Source organism: Leucoraja erinacea, chromosome 6 (genome assembly GCF_028641065.1).
Source record: "Leucoraja erinacea ecotype New England chromosome 6, Leri_hhj_1, whole genome shotgun sequence".
NCBI lineage: Eukaryota > Metazoa > Chordata > Chondrichthyes > Rajiformes > Rajidae > Leucoraja > Leucoraja erinaceus.
Genome location: NC_073382.1, coordinates 12,487,028 through 12,506,927, shown reverse-complemented (window position 1 = coordinate 12,506,927; position 19,900 = coordinate 12,487,028). Strand labels below are relative to the sequence as shown.

The window sequence follows — 19,900 nt, the reverse complement described above, 5'->3', positions numbered from 1 at the left end:
ATTTAAATCGGCTTTCTAGTGGGTTCATGTGAACGCGCTGGTTTAGAACGTTCGCATCGCGCTGGATTAGTGCCCTCAAATGCCGAGAAAAATACTGCGGGATATAAAAAGCCCAAAATGAACTACTCGCTATAGATAACTTGATATATAGGGTTATATATATGCCCCATTTAATGTGAAAATAAGGTACATACCTTTAATTGTTTGCTTTATAAAACCCTGGGGCTGCGAGAGGTTGCGGAATGAGACAGTAATTTTAAACTATTAGAACTATATTATCGAGGCCTATAAAACTAATAATACCTTTTGCGACCGGGTCTTGAAGCGATTTTTCGTTAATGATTTACTAGGCTGAACATGTGCGATTAGAACAGCCTAGTAAAAATCGCGTTTTAAACCCGCCCCCTCCAAACAGCGCCAAAATCGCGGACATGGCTGAGGGCAGATTCCCAATGACGATTCAGGTAGGTTTTGTAACATACCTAGCTGATGTGTAACTCTTTCATCGTCATACATGCACATTGCCCTTCGTTGCAAGCTGTGATCATGACATGATCAAGAAAAATATTGACCATACCAAAGGTACCCATGCTGAGGGTTAACCTCAAAGTTGCAGTGCTCACTGCCTCGAAGGGCCGAATGGCCTCCTCCTGCACCTATTTGCTATGTTTCACAGTTGCAACTATGCAGGGGGTTGATTGAAGGCTCCTGCTGTTGTCAGTACTGATTGTGGACACTAATAATCATTAATTTCATGAGGTGCATCACAGGTCTCCATCCCTGCCCTGTGAAGCTGATAGATCCTGAGGAGGCCATTCGGACCATCTTACCTGTCCTGTCGTATATCAGATCACTGGTCTTAATTTTCTTGATTGTAGGATCTTTCATCCTAATATTCTTGATTGTAGAATTCACTAAAAATCCATCCACTCAACTTTCCAATCAGGAGCACCAGCCTCAACGGCTCTTTCTGTTGTGTTCCAGATTCCAAGAGGGTGGCACGGTGGCGCAGCGGTATAGTTGCTACCTCGCAGCCCCAGAGACCCAGGTTCGAACCTGACCATGGGTGCTGTCTGCGGAGTTTGCACGTTCTTCCTGTGACCGCGTGTGTTTTTTTATGGTGCTCTGGTTTCCTCCCACATTCCAAAGACTTGCAGGTTTGTTGGGTAATTGGCTTCTGTAAATTCCCCCAGTGTGTGTAGGACAAAGAACATCAATGGTCAATGTGGACTCGGTAGGCCGAACGGCCCGTTTCCGTGCTGAATCTTCAAACTAAACTAAACTAATTTGACCCACCCTTTGTGTGAGGTTTCTCCCTGACCACCTTGAAGTTTAAAGTTTTTTCCCATTTCCGAGCTCCTAGCTCTGCCATGGGAAATAATTTCTCTCTTATCTATTTGACCAACTCCTTTAATCATAACCAACTCAGTGAGGCCAAAGGTGCTGCTCCTGCTATTTCAACTGTGCTGTCTTGTGGAGCTAAATGTATGAGTATTACACACCATTATCATTGTTCCATTGTGTTACAGGATAACCTCAGGCAATACGTTGAAAGGATTTTCAATGTCATCACAACGTCAGGCATGAGTTGCCCCACAGTCATGTGTGACATTTTCTTCTCACTGAGGGAGTCTGCTGCCAAGAGATTCCAAGGTAGCGTGTGCTGTCGTTCAGAATCATTAACCTGCTGCTGATCCTTTTTAGTCACGGAACAATGTGAAGGGTTCAGGTTTCCAGCCATCATTGTCAGCTCAGACTTGCATCACAGTGCACAGTTCTGGTCTCCTCGTTGTATGTAGGAACACCAAAACACTGGAGAAACAGCAGCAGAAGTTACAACAAAGCTGGCAGACTGAGGGGTTACAATGATGAGGAAAGACTAAAATAGCCGAGGGGAAGACCATGAATTAATTTAATCAAATGCTGTCGGATTCAGAAGTAGTTTCATAGGATGAATGTAGAGAAGGTATTTACACATAGTTGAGACAGAAACCAGATGACCATCAATATAAGGTGGTCACCAAAAAATCTAATCAGAAATTCCAGAGCAAAGAGAATGGAACACCTAGTCAGACAGGAAAGGGTTGAGCTGAGGAACAAAGATGAGTTTAAGACACACGAAGGAGAGAGGGATCAGATAATGGAGAACGATGAGAGGATGTTATTGTAGAACTGAGGGGCTGAATGGCCTGTGAATAGTATACAATTATATATAATTATAGGGATAGAGGGCTATCTAACACTCTCTAACACCTATCTAACACCTGTACACTCTAGCACAGGCAAATTTAATTAAGGGCCTTTCCCACTTTCACAACCTAATTCACGAACTCTGCCAAGTTTGCCCTTGACTCATAGTCGCGGCATAGTCGTCACAAGGTCGTAGGTGGTTGTAGGTAGGTCGTAGGAGGTTGTGATGCTAGTCGTAGGTACTCGTGGCATCAAGTAGGTCGGGGCGTTTTTCTAGCATGATGAAAAGTGTACACGAGTAAAAAAGGTCGTGAATTAGGTCGTGAAAGTGGGACAAGCCCTTTACATTAGCATTATTTGAAGAGAGTTCATCCAATATCCTGGCCAACTTGTATCATTCACCAGCATTGGACTTGCTTGCTATTTGCTTCATGCTTGCCTGCATAATAGTAACTACTCTTTAAAAAAAAACTCACAAAGCTTCAAGAACTCGTATTTCGGGGGAAGCTTCATCCAGGACCCACAATCCACAAAACATTAGAAAAGTTGAGCAAAGGCATGCTGAAAGAAGAAAGCTTTCAGGCACAACTTGAATGTGGCAGAGAGGTGTGAGGAGGAAATTCTAGTAGCTAAAGATTATTAAGATCAGAGATGCAGGAAAACTCAGAATTGGAGAAATGCAGTGAGGAATAGTTTAAGGATGTACTGAGAGGCAATATGCTGTCTTGCTGCCTTTTGTGATATTTGTGGCTGTGGTTTAGCATTAACTGATAAAACACAGTGGTCCTAAGGTTGAGTTCTTATACTTTAAAGCATCTTTGTAATCCAAGCATAGCTATCCAATGCTAATTTGGAAACTGTGTTTTTCTAGATGATCTAGATGTTCGGTACACAGCTGTAAGCAGTTTTATCTTCCTGCGATTCTTTGCGCCAGCTATTCTTTCACCGAACCTGTTCCAGCTCCACCTTCACCATCCAGTAAGTACGTCATGTAGACTTTGCCCAGAACAAACAACATCAGGAACTAGTCTGCTGCAATGGTCATCGTGCTTTCTCAAAAACATGGCTCTATAGAGTACGGAGGGCAAGCAAATAGAACTGGACATGTGAACATCGTATTGGGAACATGGCAAAGTTCATGTTTGCCCACAGTGTGGATCCTTCAATATAAGGACTCTCTTACATGGATAGGCACCTAATTGGCTCTATTCTATCCTTTACGTAAATCATTAACTGTACAAGACATTCCTGTTTGAATGATTTAATATTAACTAATACTTGGTAATGCATTCCACCAGAAGCACATGAACCCATCTCTCACTCCTGACCCCCAGGTAAACCTTCCCATCGCTGTACTGAGGGGGTATGCATTGTCAGAGGATAACCCAGGTTTCAGCTCTTTCTCAGATGAGACATTGAACCAATAAAAAATAAACTCTGGCATAGTTAAACATGGGAGTTTTTCCCAGTATTCTGGTTGATATTTATCACTCAGCCATTAAAATATTTATCACTCAATCATTAAAATAGATTATTTGTTAGAATATAGAACAATTTAGCACAGGAACAGGCCTTTCAACGCACAATGTGTGTGTCGAAGATGATGCCAAGTTAAACTAATCTCTTCTGCCTCCATGTGATCTATATCCCTCCATTACCAGCATATATGTGTGCCTATCTAAAAGCCTCTTAAATGCCACTGTCATATCTGCCTCCACCACCACCCCATGATAGGTGTTTGCTCTCTGTGTAAAAAACTTGCCCTGCACATCTCCTTTAAACTCACTGACCTCCGTGTTATTTATCTTTTTCTCATTTATGAAGTCCTGCTGCTTGCAAAGTGTCAGCCAATTATTCTGATTTGTTAACACAGTGAATTTCCTTGCCAGATCTTGCTGCTGTTCGAGGAATTGTTGGGTATTGCTGTCAGTGCTGCACTGAGTAGGGCTAGAATGGTAATCATCTCCTCTTCAGGACCCGTTAGAAAATTAAAAAGAAAAGCAACTGGAAATCTCAATGTCACCCAGAATGGTGGAGTTCTACAGGGAAGTGCAGCATAGAAACAGGCCCTTTGGCCCACCACATGTGTACTAACCACAAAACAGCCATATACCCTTACCCTGTCTCTTAAATGTTGCTACCGTATCTGCTTCCACAACTTCCTGAAAGCACAATCCTGGCACATACCATGTTTAAAGAATTTCATCCTATATCTCCTTTAAACTTCCTCCTCTTACCTTAAATCTATGCCCTCTAGTCATTGACATGCCTCCCTAGGAAAAAGACTGTGACTGTCCACGTTACCTATGTCTCTTGATTTTGTAAACTTGTCAGATGTTTCCTCAAACTCCAACACTCCAGAACAAAATAATCCTAGTTTGTCCAACCTCTCCTTATCCAGACAGCATCCTAGTAAACCTCATCTACACCTTTGTACAGCCTCTTATTACCTACTATAGTATGGTGACCACAACTGCACATAATATTTAAGGTATTGAGGTATTGCCTAAGCAACATAGTGCATAGCTGCACCCTGACCTCAACTGCTATTAATGACTGCAAGTGGTGATTCACTACATTATCATTCGATTACCAAGATGAAGGTAAACAGGATAGGTATTGGCATTCAACTATTCCAATGTTAAATAGATTTCAAATTATAAAAATTGGGAGGGAAACTGAAGATAACAAAATAATAAACATGGAATCTCCCCTCGTGCTCCCTGGTTTCTCCTCACCAACATTGCATTTATAGAACCTGGTTGTTTTTCCAGCTTACTGCCGTTTGAATGTGTTGATCAGGATCTGGTAATCATCTCTTCTCTTCAGGACCCATTAACAGCACGGACCCTGACTCTGGTATCCAAGACCATCCAGACCTTGGGTAGCTTATCGAAATCCAAGTCTGTAAGTCCTCTTATTCATTTATACCTTAACTGTGTAGGAAGAAACTGCAAATGCTGGTTTACACTGAAGATAGACACAAAATGCTGGAGTAACTCCGTGAGTCAGGCAGCATCTCTGGAGAAAAGGAATAGGTGATGTTTCGGGTCAAAACCCTTCTTCAGACTTTAATAAGTATGACGAAGGGTTTCTACCCGAAACATCACCTATTCCTTTTCTTCAGAGATGCTGCCTGACCTGCTGAGTTACTCCAGTATTTTGTGTCTATCTTACATGCTTTAACTATGCTTGGTGGGGGTGTGGACATTTGGACAGACCCTTAACAGAGCTGAACATTCCATAGTTTTTTAAGCAAAAAAAAGCAAATTTCCATGCAAAGTTATTGTGAAAATCGATGTTATATTATTATTAAATATCACTAAAGTTCTTGAGAGAAAGAAACTTGGCCATTCCATTGTTATCACCTCTATCTTCTGGGAGAATGTACAGGGCCTTAAAAGCTCGGATATTCAGACTTCAGAACAGCTTCTTCCCCACCCCCTTCCTGGAGATATCACCACGTGCATTTACTCTTAACTTTACCTCATTTGGTTATTCTGTAATTGCACTTAAGTTTTTTTGTACTACTTCAGATTATATTACAATCATTGCATATTTAGCTGTTTTTCATTTGGCATGGTATTATTTTGTTGTACCTATCATTACCTTGTATACTATTTACTCCGTGACTTTCATGTGAACAAGGAATTTCAGCCCATTTGACAATAAACGACTGAATTGCCTGGTGACGTGGTAGAGCAAGACGCTCACCGTTGTGGGACCACCTTTCACATATAGTGTGCAATAATTCAGGAAGAAGGTGATTCAACGCCATTTTCTCAGCAATGGGCATTTAACCCCAGCTTTGTCAGCAACAGCTGATGCCTTGAGAGTGAACAACAGAAAGATGGAACCATAGAACTATGGGTGGCACAGTGGCATAGCTAGTAGAACTGCTGCCTCATAGCGGCTGAGACCCTGGTTCGATCTTGACCTCGGCTGCTCCCTGTGTGAAGTTTGCACCTGCTTCCCGTGACTGCATGGGTTTCCACCGGGTGCGGTTTTCTTTCACATCGCAAAGACGTCCAGGTTTGTAGACTAATTGGCCTCCGTAAATTGCCCCAAATATGTGGACAATTGATGCAAAAGTGGATTAACATAGAATAGAATCCTCTGTGTTGTCCATCTAAGATTCAATTTGAACGGGGTGATCAATGGTTGGCATGGACTTGGTGGGCTGCAGGGCCAGTTTCCATGCTGTATCGTAAAAGAAACTAAAGAGACCTGTCAGTCCATTCTTCCTTCTGGGAAATGGGGGCTTACACAATTTCTTCTGACATGCTTCATAATTTGTTATGATTGTTTGAAATATTCTCAAGCACCCATGGAGGAGTAGATTTAAGGAATTCTGTGATCCTGCTGCCAACATTTGCTTCTGGTATGTGCAAAGGCTTTTTGATCCCCTGCAATGATCTGCCTCTGAATCTGTAACAAAGCATGTAAGCTCTCAACATGCGTGCAACTATGATTTCCCTGCCACGTCCCTGTTTGATCACAAAATATCTTATTTTACATTATTTAGTAAATGTTAAAAACATGATTAGTCATCTGCTTCTAATACATCACCCTTGGTAATCACTGTTTAGTGAATTAATTTGAAAAACTAGTTCATGCCACTCAACTTTCAAACGCTGCTGAAATCAGCCCACAATATTATGTGTGGAGGCCCTTTGTACAGCAAATCAGGTGCACTGTTAAGTTCCATAATGTCATTGGTACTGGACTTGTAATCATGAGCCCTGGACCAGAGAGCCAGTGTTTAAATCTCAAATAAATTTGTTTTATTAAATAGGTCTGGAATAAAAATCCAATAGCAGATAAGTTCAACCTGAAACTATTTTGTTTGTCACAAAAACAAAATGTTCACCCATGTCCCTCAGGGGAAGGAAGGCAAGCCATCCTGGTCTACATGTGCCTCCAGACCCCCAACAATGTGCTGATTCTTTAGTTATTTTAGATTATTATTGTCACATGTACCAATGTACACGTGTGCTGTCCAGTCAAAGAATAGGCTATACATGATTACAACCGAGTTGTGTATAGTGCACAGATAAAGGATAGTGCAAGATGAAGTCCAATTATAGGTAGTTCAAAGGGTCAGGAATGCACTCGCTGATGAGAGGACGGTTCAGATGCCTGATCACAGCTGGAAAGAAACTGGCTCTGAATCTGATTCACCGCCCTGTGAAATGAACAAATTGGTAGGAAGGTAGACAAAAATGCTGGAGAAACTCAGCGGGTGAGGCAGCACCTCTGGATAGAAGGAATGGGTGATGTTTCGGGTCGAGACCCTTCTTCAGACTCAGTTTAGGGGTGAGCATGCAGGTACAGCAGGCAGTGAAGAAAGCGAATGACATGTTGGCCTTTATAACAAGAGGAGTTGAGTATAAGAGCAAAGAGGTCTTGCTGCAGTTGTATAGGGCCCTAGTGAGACCACACCTGGAGTATTGTGTGCAGTTTTGGTCCCCTAATTTGAGGAAGGACATTCTCGCTATTGAGGGAGTGCAGCGTAGGTTTACAAGGTTAATTCTAGGGATGGCAACACTGTCATATGCTGAGAGAATGGAGCGGCTGGGCTTGTATTCTCTGGAGTTTAGAAGGATGAGAGGGTATCTTATTGAAACATATAAGATTATTATGGGCTTGGACAAGCTAGAGGCAGGAAACTTGTTCCCGATGTTGGGGGAGTCCAGAACCAGGGGCCACAGTTTAAGAATAAGGGGTAAGCCATTTAGAATGAGGAAACACTTTTTCTCACAGAGAGTTGTGAGTCTGTGGAATTCTCTGCCTCACTGGGCAGTGGAGGCTGGTTCTCTGGATGCTTTCAAGAGAGAGCTAGATAGGGCTCTTAAAGATAGTGGAGTTAGGGGATATGGGGAGAAGGCAGGAATGGGGTACTGGGGATAATCAGCCATGATCACATTGAATGGCGGTGCTGACTCAAAGGGCCGAATGGCCTACTCCTGCACCTATTGTCAATTACCTATTAAGCTATGAGTGTCAGCCACTCCCTGACAGTAACTCCCACATCCCCTGAATGAACAAAAAGCCTCCAATTCTGTTGCTGAGCAATGTAATTATGGAATTTTGCAGCGCCCGGTTTATTGATTAACAATGGAATGCCAATAAATACCTCACTGATATCTCCTTGCTTACCCACTTGAAGAGTAACATGTTTTTCAATTTTATCTGCAGGCAAGTTTTAAGGAAACCTACATGGCTGCTTTCTACGAACACTTTAATGATAAGAAATACACAGATGCTGTAAGAAATGTAAGCAATATTTTATTGATGTAGATGCCGTGGTCATAGTTGCTCTGAAAAACATCCATCTTGAAGATTCAGAAGCTTATTCATCATATGCCGTGTTGCCCGTGAAACCTAACCTTAATGTCCTGGCCAATATTTATCCATCAGTTAATCGAGGCCAGGTTACATTTATCTTGCCATGTGGAATTGGTAGCATTATGGCAATGCTAACACTTCAAAGAACCTCATTGGCACCTGTGGTGTCCTAAGATTGTGAAAAACACGCTAATCATGCAATTTTAGTCACAACCATGTGGCCCTCCACATGATTAAATGGAAGGGACCTTTTGACCTGCCTGTAGCCAATTTTGGTTTTAGTGATGTTCTATGTGATTAGACGTAGATTGGCTTTGGGGTTGTATTTGAATATGGGATTCCATTGAGGTGGTGTTTAGGGCTAGATTAGAGATGCAGCATGGAAACAGGCTCTTCGGCCCACTGAGTCCATACAGACCGTCCATCACTCATTCACGCTACTTTTATGTTATCCCACTCCCTACACACATGTAACAATTTACAGAAGCCAATTAACCTACAAACCCACACAGTTTTGGGATGTGGGAGGAAACCAGAGCACCCGGAGGAAACCCACGCGGTCACAGGGAGAACTTGCAAACTCCACATATACATGGCCCAAAGTCAGGATCGAACCCGGGTCGCTGGGGCTGTGAGGCAGCAGTTCTACCAGCTGCATCACTGTGCTACCCTGCACGCCACTATGCTCTCCTGACTGCCACCCACTATGCTAGATGGAGTCTTGTTGAGCTGGAGTTGGGTTTGGCATCCTAACGAGCTGGGGATTGGGTTGGAGTGCTGTGGACATGGATATAGGGCTGGGTTTCTCTGGGTGGGGATGAGGTAATGATGAAATCTGGGATCTGTTGGGATGGGTCAAGGTTGGAGTTCTACTTGGGGTGGGTGTTTGGTGGTACATTCTTTTGTGGTGGTGGGAGAATTCAGTTGGGGTTGAATTTGAATTATTTTGGCATTTTTTGGGGGGTGACATTAGGGGTAGGGTCTGTTGGAGTCAGGTTGGATTGGGTGCCTGAGCAGCCGAGGTTTTTTTTACCACTATTGTTTATCTAGATTTTTATTGGAATCCCAAAGACTCCCTTTGAGATGTTGCAAATAAAACATTCTTAATCAGTAAAAGCCAGCTGATCTGTAAACTTATCCTGATCATGGAAAATAGTTTGTTTTGAAGTGTTTTTCACAGAAATACTCTTAAATGAAGGAAATGTCAAATTGCGTAATTGTCTGGGGACAGATGTCTGGATTTTTCCAGGGTCACAATTCCTCTGTTACACAGACAGTCGCATACTTGCAGAGAAAGGGAGCTTGTTGGTAGATTGTACGTCCAGATGTGCCTCCTTTAACACTGCGTTTGTGATCTGTATGAAGTTCCTAGATTTAATCTCCTCCTCCGGAAGAAAGGACCACAGGAGCATTGAGCAGCCAATCGTGTTAAAGGAAGGGTGAGTTCATAAACCTCATTGTTCTCTGTGGTAAATACATTTTTTTTCCAGTCCAACTCAAATGAAACTATTTATGAGTAACCTTTGCACAGAAAACCCTGCATCTCCCTCATGATGTGACCTACATTCCAAGGCCAATGTTTGTTGCCATTCCCCTGTGGAGAATGGACGGCACAGTAGAGTTGCTGCCTTACAGCTCCAGAGACCCGGGTTTCACCCTGACTGTGGGTGCTGTCTGTACGGTCTGACCCGTGTGGGTTTTCTCCGGGTGCTCTGGTTTCTTCCCACACTCCAAAGATGCACAGGCCTGTAGGTTAATTGGCTTAGTATAATTGTAAATTGTCTCTGTATAGGAACAGATCTGCAGATGCTGGTTTAAATCAAAGGTAGACGCAAAAATGCTGGAGTAACTCAGCGGGACAGGCAGCATCTCTGGAGAGAAGGAATGGATGATGTTTCAGGTCAAGACCTTTCTTCAGACTATAAATTGTCTCGTGTGTGTAGGATAGTGTAAGTGTGCAGGGATCGCTGGTCGACACGGACTCGGTGGGCCGAAGGGCCTATTTCCACGCTGTATCTCTAAACTGAATGAAACTAAACTGATGCTGGTGACCTAACTACTCGATAGAAACAGCAACATAGTGTTGAGGAAATTGACAGAAAAACAGACTTTGAGGTTCACTTCAAGAAGCTTTATTGCATGATATCATGGAGAGATGCTTGGCAGTTAACTGCTCATTGTTTCTGTCTTTGCAGCAGAATTAGCCGACAGTTATACAGTGCAGTAAACAACTTTTATTTTGTTAGATACAACTATACGAAAATATACTTCGTCCTTGGCTATATGTTTTCTTGTTATTATTATCTACTACGTGGGTATTAATTATTTCATTAGTCTTAATATACTTTTTGTTTATGTTAATCTTATTCAACAACAGATGGTTAATACAAGTCAAACATAATACAAGGGCATCTTGCCATTATTCTATCTCATCTTTCAACCACTGCTCCCTCTCCGAGCCAATCATAAGCCCCCATTTACTGCAACGTTTCTGCACTACTAGTGGGTGGTCAATCCAGGGATTGCTATTGTGTTCTTGATCACATTAGTTACATTGTCACATTGTGATCCAGCATTCAATAACTTCCCACTGAGAAACAGGCTTCCTTATCTATGTCCTAATTTGCTGTGCTTTATTTCACCATGCTAAGCATTTCCAAACAAGAGATAATGCGTCTGAAACTTGTTTTGCCAAAATTCCCATGATATCCTTCTGCACCTGGTCAACGAGAGATGCCAAAATTAAATGGAGATTTTAATTTTTTCTTCTACACATAGAAAATAGGTGCAGGAGTAGGCCATTCAGCCCCTCGAGCCAGCACCGCCATTCAATATGATCATGTCTGATCATCCAAAATCAGTAACCCGTTCCAGCTTTCTCCCCATTTCCCTTGATTCCTTTAGCCCTAAGATCTAAATTAACTCTCTCTTGAAAACATCCAGTGAATTGGCCTCCACTGCCTTCTGTGGCAGAAAATTCCACAGATTCACAACTCTCTGGGTGAAAAAAGATTTCCTTATCTCAGTCCTAAATGGCCTACCCTTTATTCTGAAACTGTGACCCCTGGTTCTGGACTCCCCCAAAATCGGGAACATTTCCCCTGCATCTAGCCTGTCCAATCCTTCAAGAATGTTATGCTTCTATAAGATCCCCTCTCATTCTTCTGAATGTATTCCAGTGAATACAAGCCCAGTCGACTCATTCTTTCATCATGTGTCAGTCTCGCCAACCCAGGAATTAACCTATGCTGCACTCCCTCAATAGCAATAATGTCCTTCTTCAAATTAAGAGACCAAAACTGCACACAATACTCCAGCTGCGGTCTCACCAGGGCCCCGTACAACAGTAGGACCTCCTTGCTCCTAAACTCAAATCCTCTCGCAATGAAGGCCAACATGCCATTTGCTTTTTTCACTGCCTGCCAAACCTGCATGCTTACTTTCAGTGACTGATATACAAGGGCACCCAGGATAGAAGAGGGTTTTGCTTAACCGGTTCACAGGGCAAGAGTTAACCACATTACTGTGGGACAGCAGTCGCATATTAGCTAAAGCTGAGCAGGAGATCAATAAACTAGGTGGATTTTTACAACAATCCAACTTCTTTAAGATCACTTTTACAAGACCAACTTTTTTATTATTTCAGCTGTATTCCAATTCTCCTTTAATCCAGTGAGTCATAGAAACTCGGATATTTCGGAGAATTTATGGTGTCGCATACCATCCACCACCATGTACAGAACCTGCTCTCAGGGCTGCCACATATTACGCAGCAGAAATTCTGGTGTCCACCCTTTGTTCACCCTAAACAACTGGGTTAAGTGTGCCTCCCGCATTCTAAACTCTCCATGAAGGAAGAAAATCCAGCTTTTTGTTTTTGACACTGAATCCCCACTAAAATCAGATGAATCTTGCAGTTGATCCATCGTGTTAGTGCTGGCGGTTGATTCATTATGTTAGTGGTAGCTCTGGGAAAAGGCTCTTGGATTTGTCCTGCTCCCAGGCATTTTCCTCATAGCTCTGTGATTTTCTCTCTATTTTGTATCTTTGAAAGTTCCTCTTGAGTATATTTCGCCTTTACCCTTTCAGACAGTGCATTCCCGATCGTCCCGAAAAACTGCTATGTATGTGGTTCCAGTTCTGTGGTTAGTCTCCTTAACTCGGCAATCCTCCTGCAACTGGAAACAGCTTCATATTTACTGTCCAAGCCCCTTTATTATTCTGAACACTTATGAATCCATCCTCCTCTCTCACAGTCACTTGTGGTGCAGTGAGGAGCTGAGAGTTACTGGAATATGAGTTCTGAAACTGAGTATCTTCAACATCCATTCCAATTCCTCTGACTTCTCCTTCCACCAATGTGGGCACTAAGCACGCTCCCAGATTTGTTGCTAACATCTGAAATCAGTGATTCACATTCTTTGGTCAGGAGCTTGTTTTTTTTCCGAGAAAACAGTTAATATTTAACAGGGGTCAGATGGAAAGCTGCAGTGTTAGAGATGAGTGGTCAATCTTTGCAAGTCTGGGATTAGATATAATCCTTGGCAAAGTCAAGAGTTTAGAGGATAACACTGCCAAGTTCTGGGCGTTTTTCTATAGAAATTAAATAAACAAAATAACCAAGGTCATGTGTGGTGCAACAATTTACCGTCAAAGCAGTCTATAAAACTAATACGTCATGGTGATCTGGATGGTTCATCCAGTCCAGGAGCAAAGGCTACTTGGCGTATCAATCCTTCTTCAGCCATCCTTCTCTGTATCATCAGATGTCTGCAACTCGAAATAAATAAATGTAATGCGAAACGCTAGAAATGTACCCGCTAAAATTTAGAAGATTGAGGGGGGATATTATAGAAACTTACAAAATTCTTAAGGGGTTGGACAGGCTAGATGCAGAAAGATTATTCCCGATGTTGGGGAAGTCCAGAACTAGGGGTCACAGTTTAAGGATAAGAGGGAAGTCTTTTAGGACCGAGATGAGAAAATCATTTTTTATACAGAGAGTGGTGAATCTGTGGAATTCTCTGCCACAGAAGGTAATTGAGGCCAGTTCATTGGCTATATTTAAGCGGGAGTTAGATGTGGCCCTTATGGAGAGAAGGCTGGGATGGGATACTGAGTTGGATGATTAGCCATGATCATATTGAATGGCGGTGCAGGCTCGAAGGGCCAAATGGCCTACTCCTGCACCTATTTTCTATGTTTCTATGAAACAAAAACAAAGCCCAAAGTCCCTAGTCCAACCGAGGCAATGTTCAGTTTAGTTGGAGTTCGTTGTGTTCAAGAGCCTGGGTTGTAGGGAAGAAGCTGCTCCTGAACCTGGACTTTACAGTTTTTAGGCTCCTATACATTGATTACCTGGTAAAGATTTCATTTACTAACCTTTCCAAATGATATTTTTGGACTTCCATTTAGGTGTATGATCAAGAGGGCACAAGGAAGAAAGCGCTTTGGCATCAAGAATTTTAAGAAGAGGTGGTTTCGCTTGAGCAACCATGAACTCACCTATCACAAGCACAAAGGTGAAGTGGGTCACAGCTCTTCCCTCCTAGTACAGGAGCAGTGTTCCTCTGGGGCCTGGATCCTCACTGGCTTTATGTTCCCTAGTGATTCTTCCCAAGCTCCAGGTCTCAGTTGCCTTCCTGAGGCCAGCACACACGAACATATGTTGAGAGTAAGATCTTGTCATGGCAAAAATGGAGTTTTGAGTATCACAGGAGGGAGCGCGTGGGAGCAAAAGCATTAAAAAATATTTGGTGTAAACTGTGACTTTCCACTCAGCAACCGCTGCTTGTGATCAGTCAGATAACTTGGAAGAAAATAGTGGCTGTGCATCTTTCCCCATGGAGAAGGAAGAATGGAACTCACTCCCACAAACAGTGGGTGAGGTGAAGGGCAGAGATGGACTTAAGGGGATGCTTGATAAATGGATGAAGGAGTAGGGGATAGAAGGAGATGGCATTGAGGAAATAGAGAGGGCTGGGAGGGGTTGGCATGAGGCAGCCTCAAGACCACAACTGACGTAGATTCCCTCGTATTGTCCTCGTCCCTGTCCATCTTGATGACTTTATTTGCACCACCATCATCCCACTCATAGTTTGCTGTCCCTTCTCTGCCTCTTGAATTCCTGGCGAGAGTGGAGGTTCAGTAAGATTCCACATCAACAGAGCCCAAAAGGAGGGACCATCAACATCAAGCAGTCTCCAATAAATCCAGTCTGGAATTCCATAAGACCATAAGACATAGGAGCAGAATTTGGCCATTTGGAGCATCGAGTCTACTCTGCTGTTTGATCATGGCTGATCTATATTCCCCTCTCAACCCCATTCTGCTGTCTTCTCCCTGTAGCTTTTGATGCCGTTACTAATAAAGAACCTATCAACCTCCGATTTAAAAATGTCTTGGCCTTCTCAGCCATGGCAATGCAATTCCAGGATCAGTCTGATGAGCCTTTGCTGCACTTTCTCCAGTACAAGTATATCCTTCCTGATCGACAACGTATTTAAGGTGTAGTCTCATCTGGGTCCAATATAATTGCAATTAGACGCCTTTAATCTTTGTTCAAATCCTCTTGCATGAGGCAGAGGCATTGTGGGGCCTGTTTTTGTGTACTATATGAATGGGTTTGTCCAGTTGGTTGATGATTTAGATAATGAACTTGGCCAGAAAGCTTCAGACAAGTTTCCACTCTGGAAGGAAGTTTTTTTAATGAGCTCTTTTCCTGATGTTTTTAGGTGACCACCCACTGTACAATATTCCAATTGAAAATATCCTCGCAGTTGAGAAACTAGAGGAAGAATCATTCAAAATGAAAAATGTGAGTAGAATGTTAGATTGTGTGCATCGACGTAAAGATGGAAGATTCGGGTAATTTTCACTGAAGTGCTTAACGCTGGGGCTCAGAATGGGTGGAAATGGAACACGGTTGGATGTGGGAAGATTGCATACTGCCACAATAAGCACATTGACATGGTGCCTGTAATGTCTTGCCATGCTTCATAGGAAACTCGCTAGACAAAATCTGAACCACAGAAAGAGGAGTTGGGCTGGTGACTAGAAGCCTGGTCAAAGAGATAAGTTTAAGGAGAGTCTTAAAGGGGAGAGAGACACAACGATTCTGTGAGGGGGTATAGGGAGTTGTAAGTATGGCTGCCAGAAACAGAGGGATTAAAATCCAGGATGCTCAAGAGACGTCTGGAGCTTCTGGTGGAGAGATAAGATGGGGCAGGTTCTGGAGGGCTGGAGACATAAAGAGGGAAGGTTATAAAGGGTTAGAAGAGTAGGCTATAGATGACTGGAGGTAGGAAGAATATGGAGGACTGGAGATGGGGAGGGATACATCATAGAAGGATTTGAAAGGGATTTGACATTGTGCAATCCTCCATCCAAATTGCAGAAAATAGGAGAATTTAAGATTGCCACCTGGGTTAATACAGCGTATGAGCAAATTGAATCTTGTGCTTGCTTCAAATCAGATGTTTCAAGTCATTCAGCCCGAGAGAGCGCTGTACATCCAGGCCAACAACTGTGTGGAGGCCAAAGACTGGATGGACATCCTGACCAAAGTTAGTCAGTGCAACCAGAAGCGGCTGACCACGTACCACCCATCGGCCTACCTCAACGGGCACTGGCTGTGCTGCAAGGCCAGTGCCGACGGTGCCTCTGGGTGTACCCCCTGCACTGGGTAAGATGAGCAGACCCTCTACCTGTCTGTACAAGTCCCACTTACCCACATATTAAGACCTTTCTAAGTTTACTTTTTTTAAATGTGGTGCCGGAGCCAGAAGACTCTTTGTGTGCTGGTCCCAGAAGAGGAGCTGCTGTCACCCATTACAATCACACCACTCTTTTAAATCTTTATTTCAGCAGCAAATCTTTCACTAAATGTTATACCCTGTATCCGTTATCTGTACATTCTGGACGGCTTGATTGTAATCATGCATAGTCTTTTCTTTGACTGGATAGCATGGAAACAAATGTTTTTCACTGTACCTCAGTGCGCGTGATAATAATAAACTACACTAAACGACACTAGATAATTAAGATAGACACAAAATCCTGGTGTAACTCAGCGGGCAGGCAGCATCTCTGGAGAAAAGGAATAGGCGACGTTTCCGATCAAGACCCCTCTTTTGTTCCTTCCTATACACCAAACAATTCTTCCCTTACTGATCCTGATTCGACTTTTAACATCCTAACCCCTCTAAATACAAAAAAAAATCTTCTAACACGGTCCTTTGCATATATAGGTGATCTTAAATATACTGCATATCCCCATGGTCATCTGGTTTTGCTTTATCAGGAAATTACTGTGGATGAACTCTGTTTTACAATACAAGAGCTCTCTTTCATTAGACACAAAATGTGAAGAGTATTTAAGTGGGTCAGGCAGCATCTCTGGAGAAAAGGAATAGGTGATATTTTGGGTCGGACTCCTTTTCTCCTGAGATGCTGCCTAACCAGCTGAGTTACTCTAGCATTTTGTGTCTATCTTCGGTGTAAACCAGCACATGCAGTTCCTTCCTACACAGCTCTCAATCTTTAATGTATCTAGATTCTATCTCAAGAATAAAAGTCAAAGTCTGGGAGAAAGCACAAAGAAAAATCACTGATATGAGACCCTAGAGCCTTTGACTATGAAGAGACTTTAAGGGTTGATGGTGAATGAGGTTTCCACTGGTCCAGAACCTTCTATTACCACTCACCCGACTCTCCTTAGAGTCTAACAAGCTACCTTTATCCACCAGCCTCTGTAGTCATAGAGCTACGTTCAGTCTGAAGAAGGGTTTCGGCCCGAAATGTTGCCTATTTCCTTCGCTCCATAGATGCTGCTGCACCCTCTGAGTTTCTCCAGCAATTTTGTGTACCTTTACTTTTATCTCCTTCCTGCTTCTGTCGAAGGGTCTTTGACCTGAAACATTAGCTCTGCTTCTCTTCCCACAGATGTGGCCTGACCTGCTGAGTATTTCCTTCATTTTCTGTTTTTTCAAATTTATACTCCCGAGTTACTAACCCAATGACCAGTGCACTTTTTCAAACCACTCTTTCCAATCTCCACTGAAAACCTCTGCAGGTAGCAACAAGAAGACAGCCATCAGACCCCTCAAATCCTATCCCATTCAATATGACTGTGACTGACCTGTGCTGGCTTCAACTCCTCTTCTGTGCCACTTCTCCAGCCCGTTTATTCCTCAAGTTAACAAATATTTGTAATGACCCGACTTCCGCTACCTGCTAGAACATAGAACTCCAGGGATTCACCACCCTCTACAAGGAGAAGATGGCCACTGTGCACTGAAATGCCATCTTTGCAGTGGTTGAGTTGCTGCCTTACAGCGCCAGAGACCCAGGTTCAATCCTGACTACAGGTGCTGTCGGTACAGAGTTTGTACATTCTCCTGGTGAGCTACGTGAGTTTCCCCCGGGAGCTCCAGTTTCCTCCCATACTCCAAAGACCGACAGGTTTGAGGCTAATTGACTTGGTAAAATTTTAAATTGTCCCGAGTGTGTGTAGGATAATTGGTCGGCACGGACTCGGTGGGCCAAAGGGACTGTTCCGCACTATATCTCTAAAATAAAACTAAAGTATTTTGTTGTGACACTGTGTGTTTAGCAGTCTGCCTTTGGTAAAGCCTGCACGTACTGTGTTTTTAAGTGCTTTACCTTTTGGGCTAGTGGCCATTACGTTGATTTGAATCCCATGTGGTGTGTCTGTTCTGTGCAGTGGCCTTCCGGCAGACATTCAGCTGGACGTAGACGGTGACCGCGAGACGGAGCATATTTACTCCCTCTTCAACACTCACAGGACCAAGCTGGAGAAGATGCAAGGTGAAAGATGCTGAAAATCTGACGTAAAACTGTGTCCTCTGTCACTGATGCAAGAGGTGCAAAACGTGGTGGCAACTTTATGACTACAGAGGCTGGAGGAAAGTGCAGGGAGGAGAATCATTTTGTAGTTTGAGGAGTGGGGAGTTTTATACATAAATTCTTGGGAGGTTGCAATTGCTGCCTGAAACGACTATTGCAAGGACACCAGCCTGAAAGATAACTTGAGAGTCAGCCACATTGGTGTGGGGTGATGGAGGAAGAGGGTGATTTCCGTTTTTTTTTTAAGTGTTAAGTGGAGTATGGGGGCATCACAATGGGGAAGCTGTGGAGTTGCTGTCTTACAGTGCCAGAGACCTGGTGTCGATCCTGACTACGGGTGCTGTCAGTACAGAGTTTGTACGTTCTCCCCATGATCGCCTGGGTTTTCCCCAGATTCTCCGGTTTCCTCCCACAATCCAAAGAAGTATAGGTTTGTAGGTTAATTTGGCTTCGGTAAAAATTGTAAATTGTCCCTAGTGTGTGTAGGATAGAGCTAGTGTACAGGGATCGCTGGTCGACGCGGACTCGGTTGGTCGAAGGGCATGTTTCCGCACTGTATTTCCAAACTAAGCTAAGGGGGAGGCAAGGGAGAGTGAAGCAGGAGCAGATGGCTGTGAAGCAGAAATATCATCATTGACCAGAGGGGCTGAATGGCCTGCTTCTGTACTTACATACATACCATGTAACGTTATGTCAAACAGAGTTCAGCTTGAGGCTGAGTTGCTGTGCAGTGGCACGCTGATAGCTGGGCCGTCCTGCTCCAAATGTGAACCTCCACAGTGACTATCAGCAGTACATCTTGTCTTCTCTCTCTTGTGGCTGAGTTCCAATTAGTACTATCAGCTAACTCAGCCCAATCGCAAAGCGAAGCTAAGCTTTATTGGTCTGCATAGAGCCGCTCTCGCATAGGAGCTTGCTCAGTAAGAGCTTGTTATTCCCTGATCATGTATCTGTACACTGTAAATGGATCGATTGTAATAATGTATTGTCTTTCTGCTGACTGTTTGGCACGCAGCAAAAGCTTTTCAATGTACCTTGATACACGTGACAATAAACTGAACTGAATTGGGACTGTTTCAGCACTGTATATCTAAACTAAACTAAACTAAAAATAATCGGCTCCATTTCACCCTTGTTCCCAGAGGCTTGTGGCAGCAAGTCTGTGTATGATGGGCCAGAGCAGGAGGAGTATTCAACCTTTATCATCGATGATCCCCAAGAGACATATAAAGTCCTCAAGCAGATCATAGCTGCTGTTCAGACCCTGGACCTGGAGCACTCACAGTACAAGAGGAACAAGTTCAAGAGGACCAAGTATGGCAGCCAGTAAGTCATTCTTTATTCATATTTTTTTACTTTCTCCAATATCCTTTCTCTAAGAAATGCCCCAAGTGGGATAGGTTGCATTATTGTTCTCTTACTGATGGTGTGAGATGAAGATTGGCAGGAGGAGGTTTGTGTGGAACGTGAACACCAGCACCAGGGCGATGGGCTG

The 19,900-nt window shown here is 43.3% G+C and overlaps 1 protein-coding gene across 1 annotated transcript in view; it reads left to right on the top strand.

Annotated features, from left to right (window-relative positions):
- The window catches only part of rasa3 (RAS p21 protein activator 3), a 154,046-nt gene that overhangs the window by 131,154 nt on the left and 2,992 nt on the right, over positions 1-19,900 (top strand). The window contains exons 14-23 of the mRNA XM_055636624.1: positions 1,530-1,653; positions 3,062-3,168; positions 5,020-5,097; positions 8,389-8,466; positions 9,904-9,977; positions 13,954-14,060; positions 15,273-15,355; positions 16,014-16,222; positions 18,263-18,366; positions 19,548-19,731. Of these exons, the coding sequence (XP_055492599.1) occupies positions 1,530-1,653; positions 3,062-3,168; positions 5,020-5,097; positions 8,389-8,466; positions 9,904-9,977; positions 13,954-14,060; positions 15,273-15,355; positions 16,014-16,222; positions 18,263-18,366; positions 19,548-19,731 (1,148 nt within the window). The remainder of the gene's footprint in view (positions 1-1,529; positions 1,654-3,061; positions 3,169-5,019; positions 5,098-8,388; positions 8,467-9,903; positions 9,978-13,953; positions 14,061-15,272; positions 15,356-16,013; positions 16,223-18,262; positions 18,367-19,547; positions 19,732-19,900) is intronic.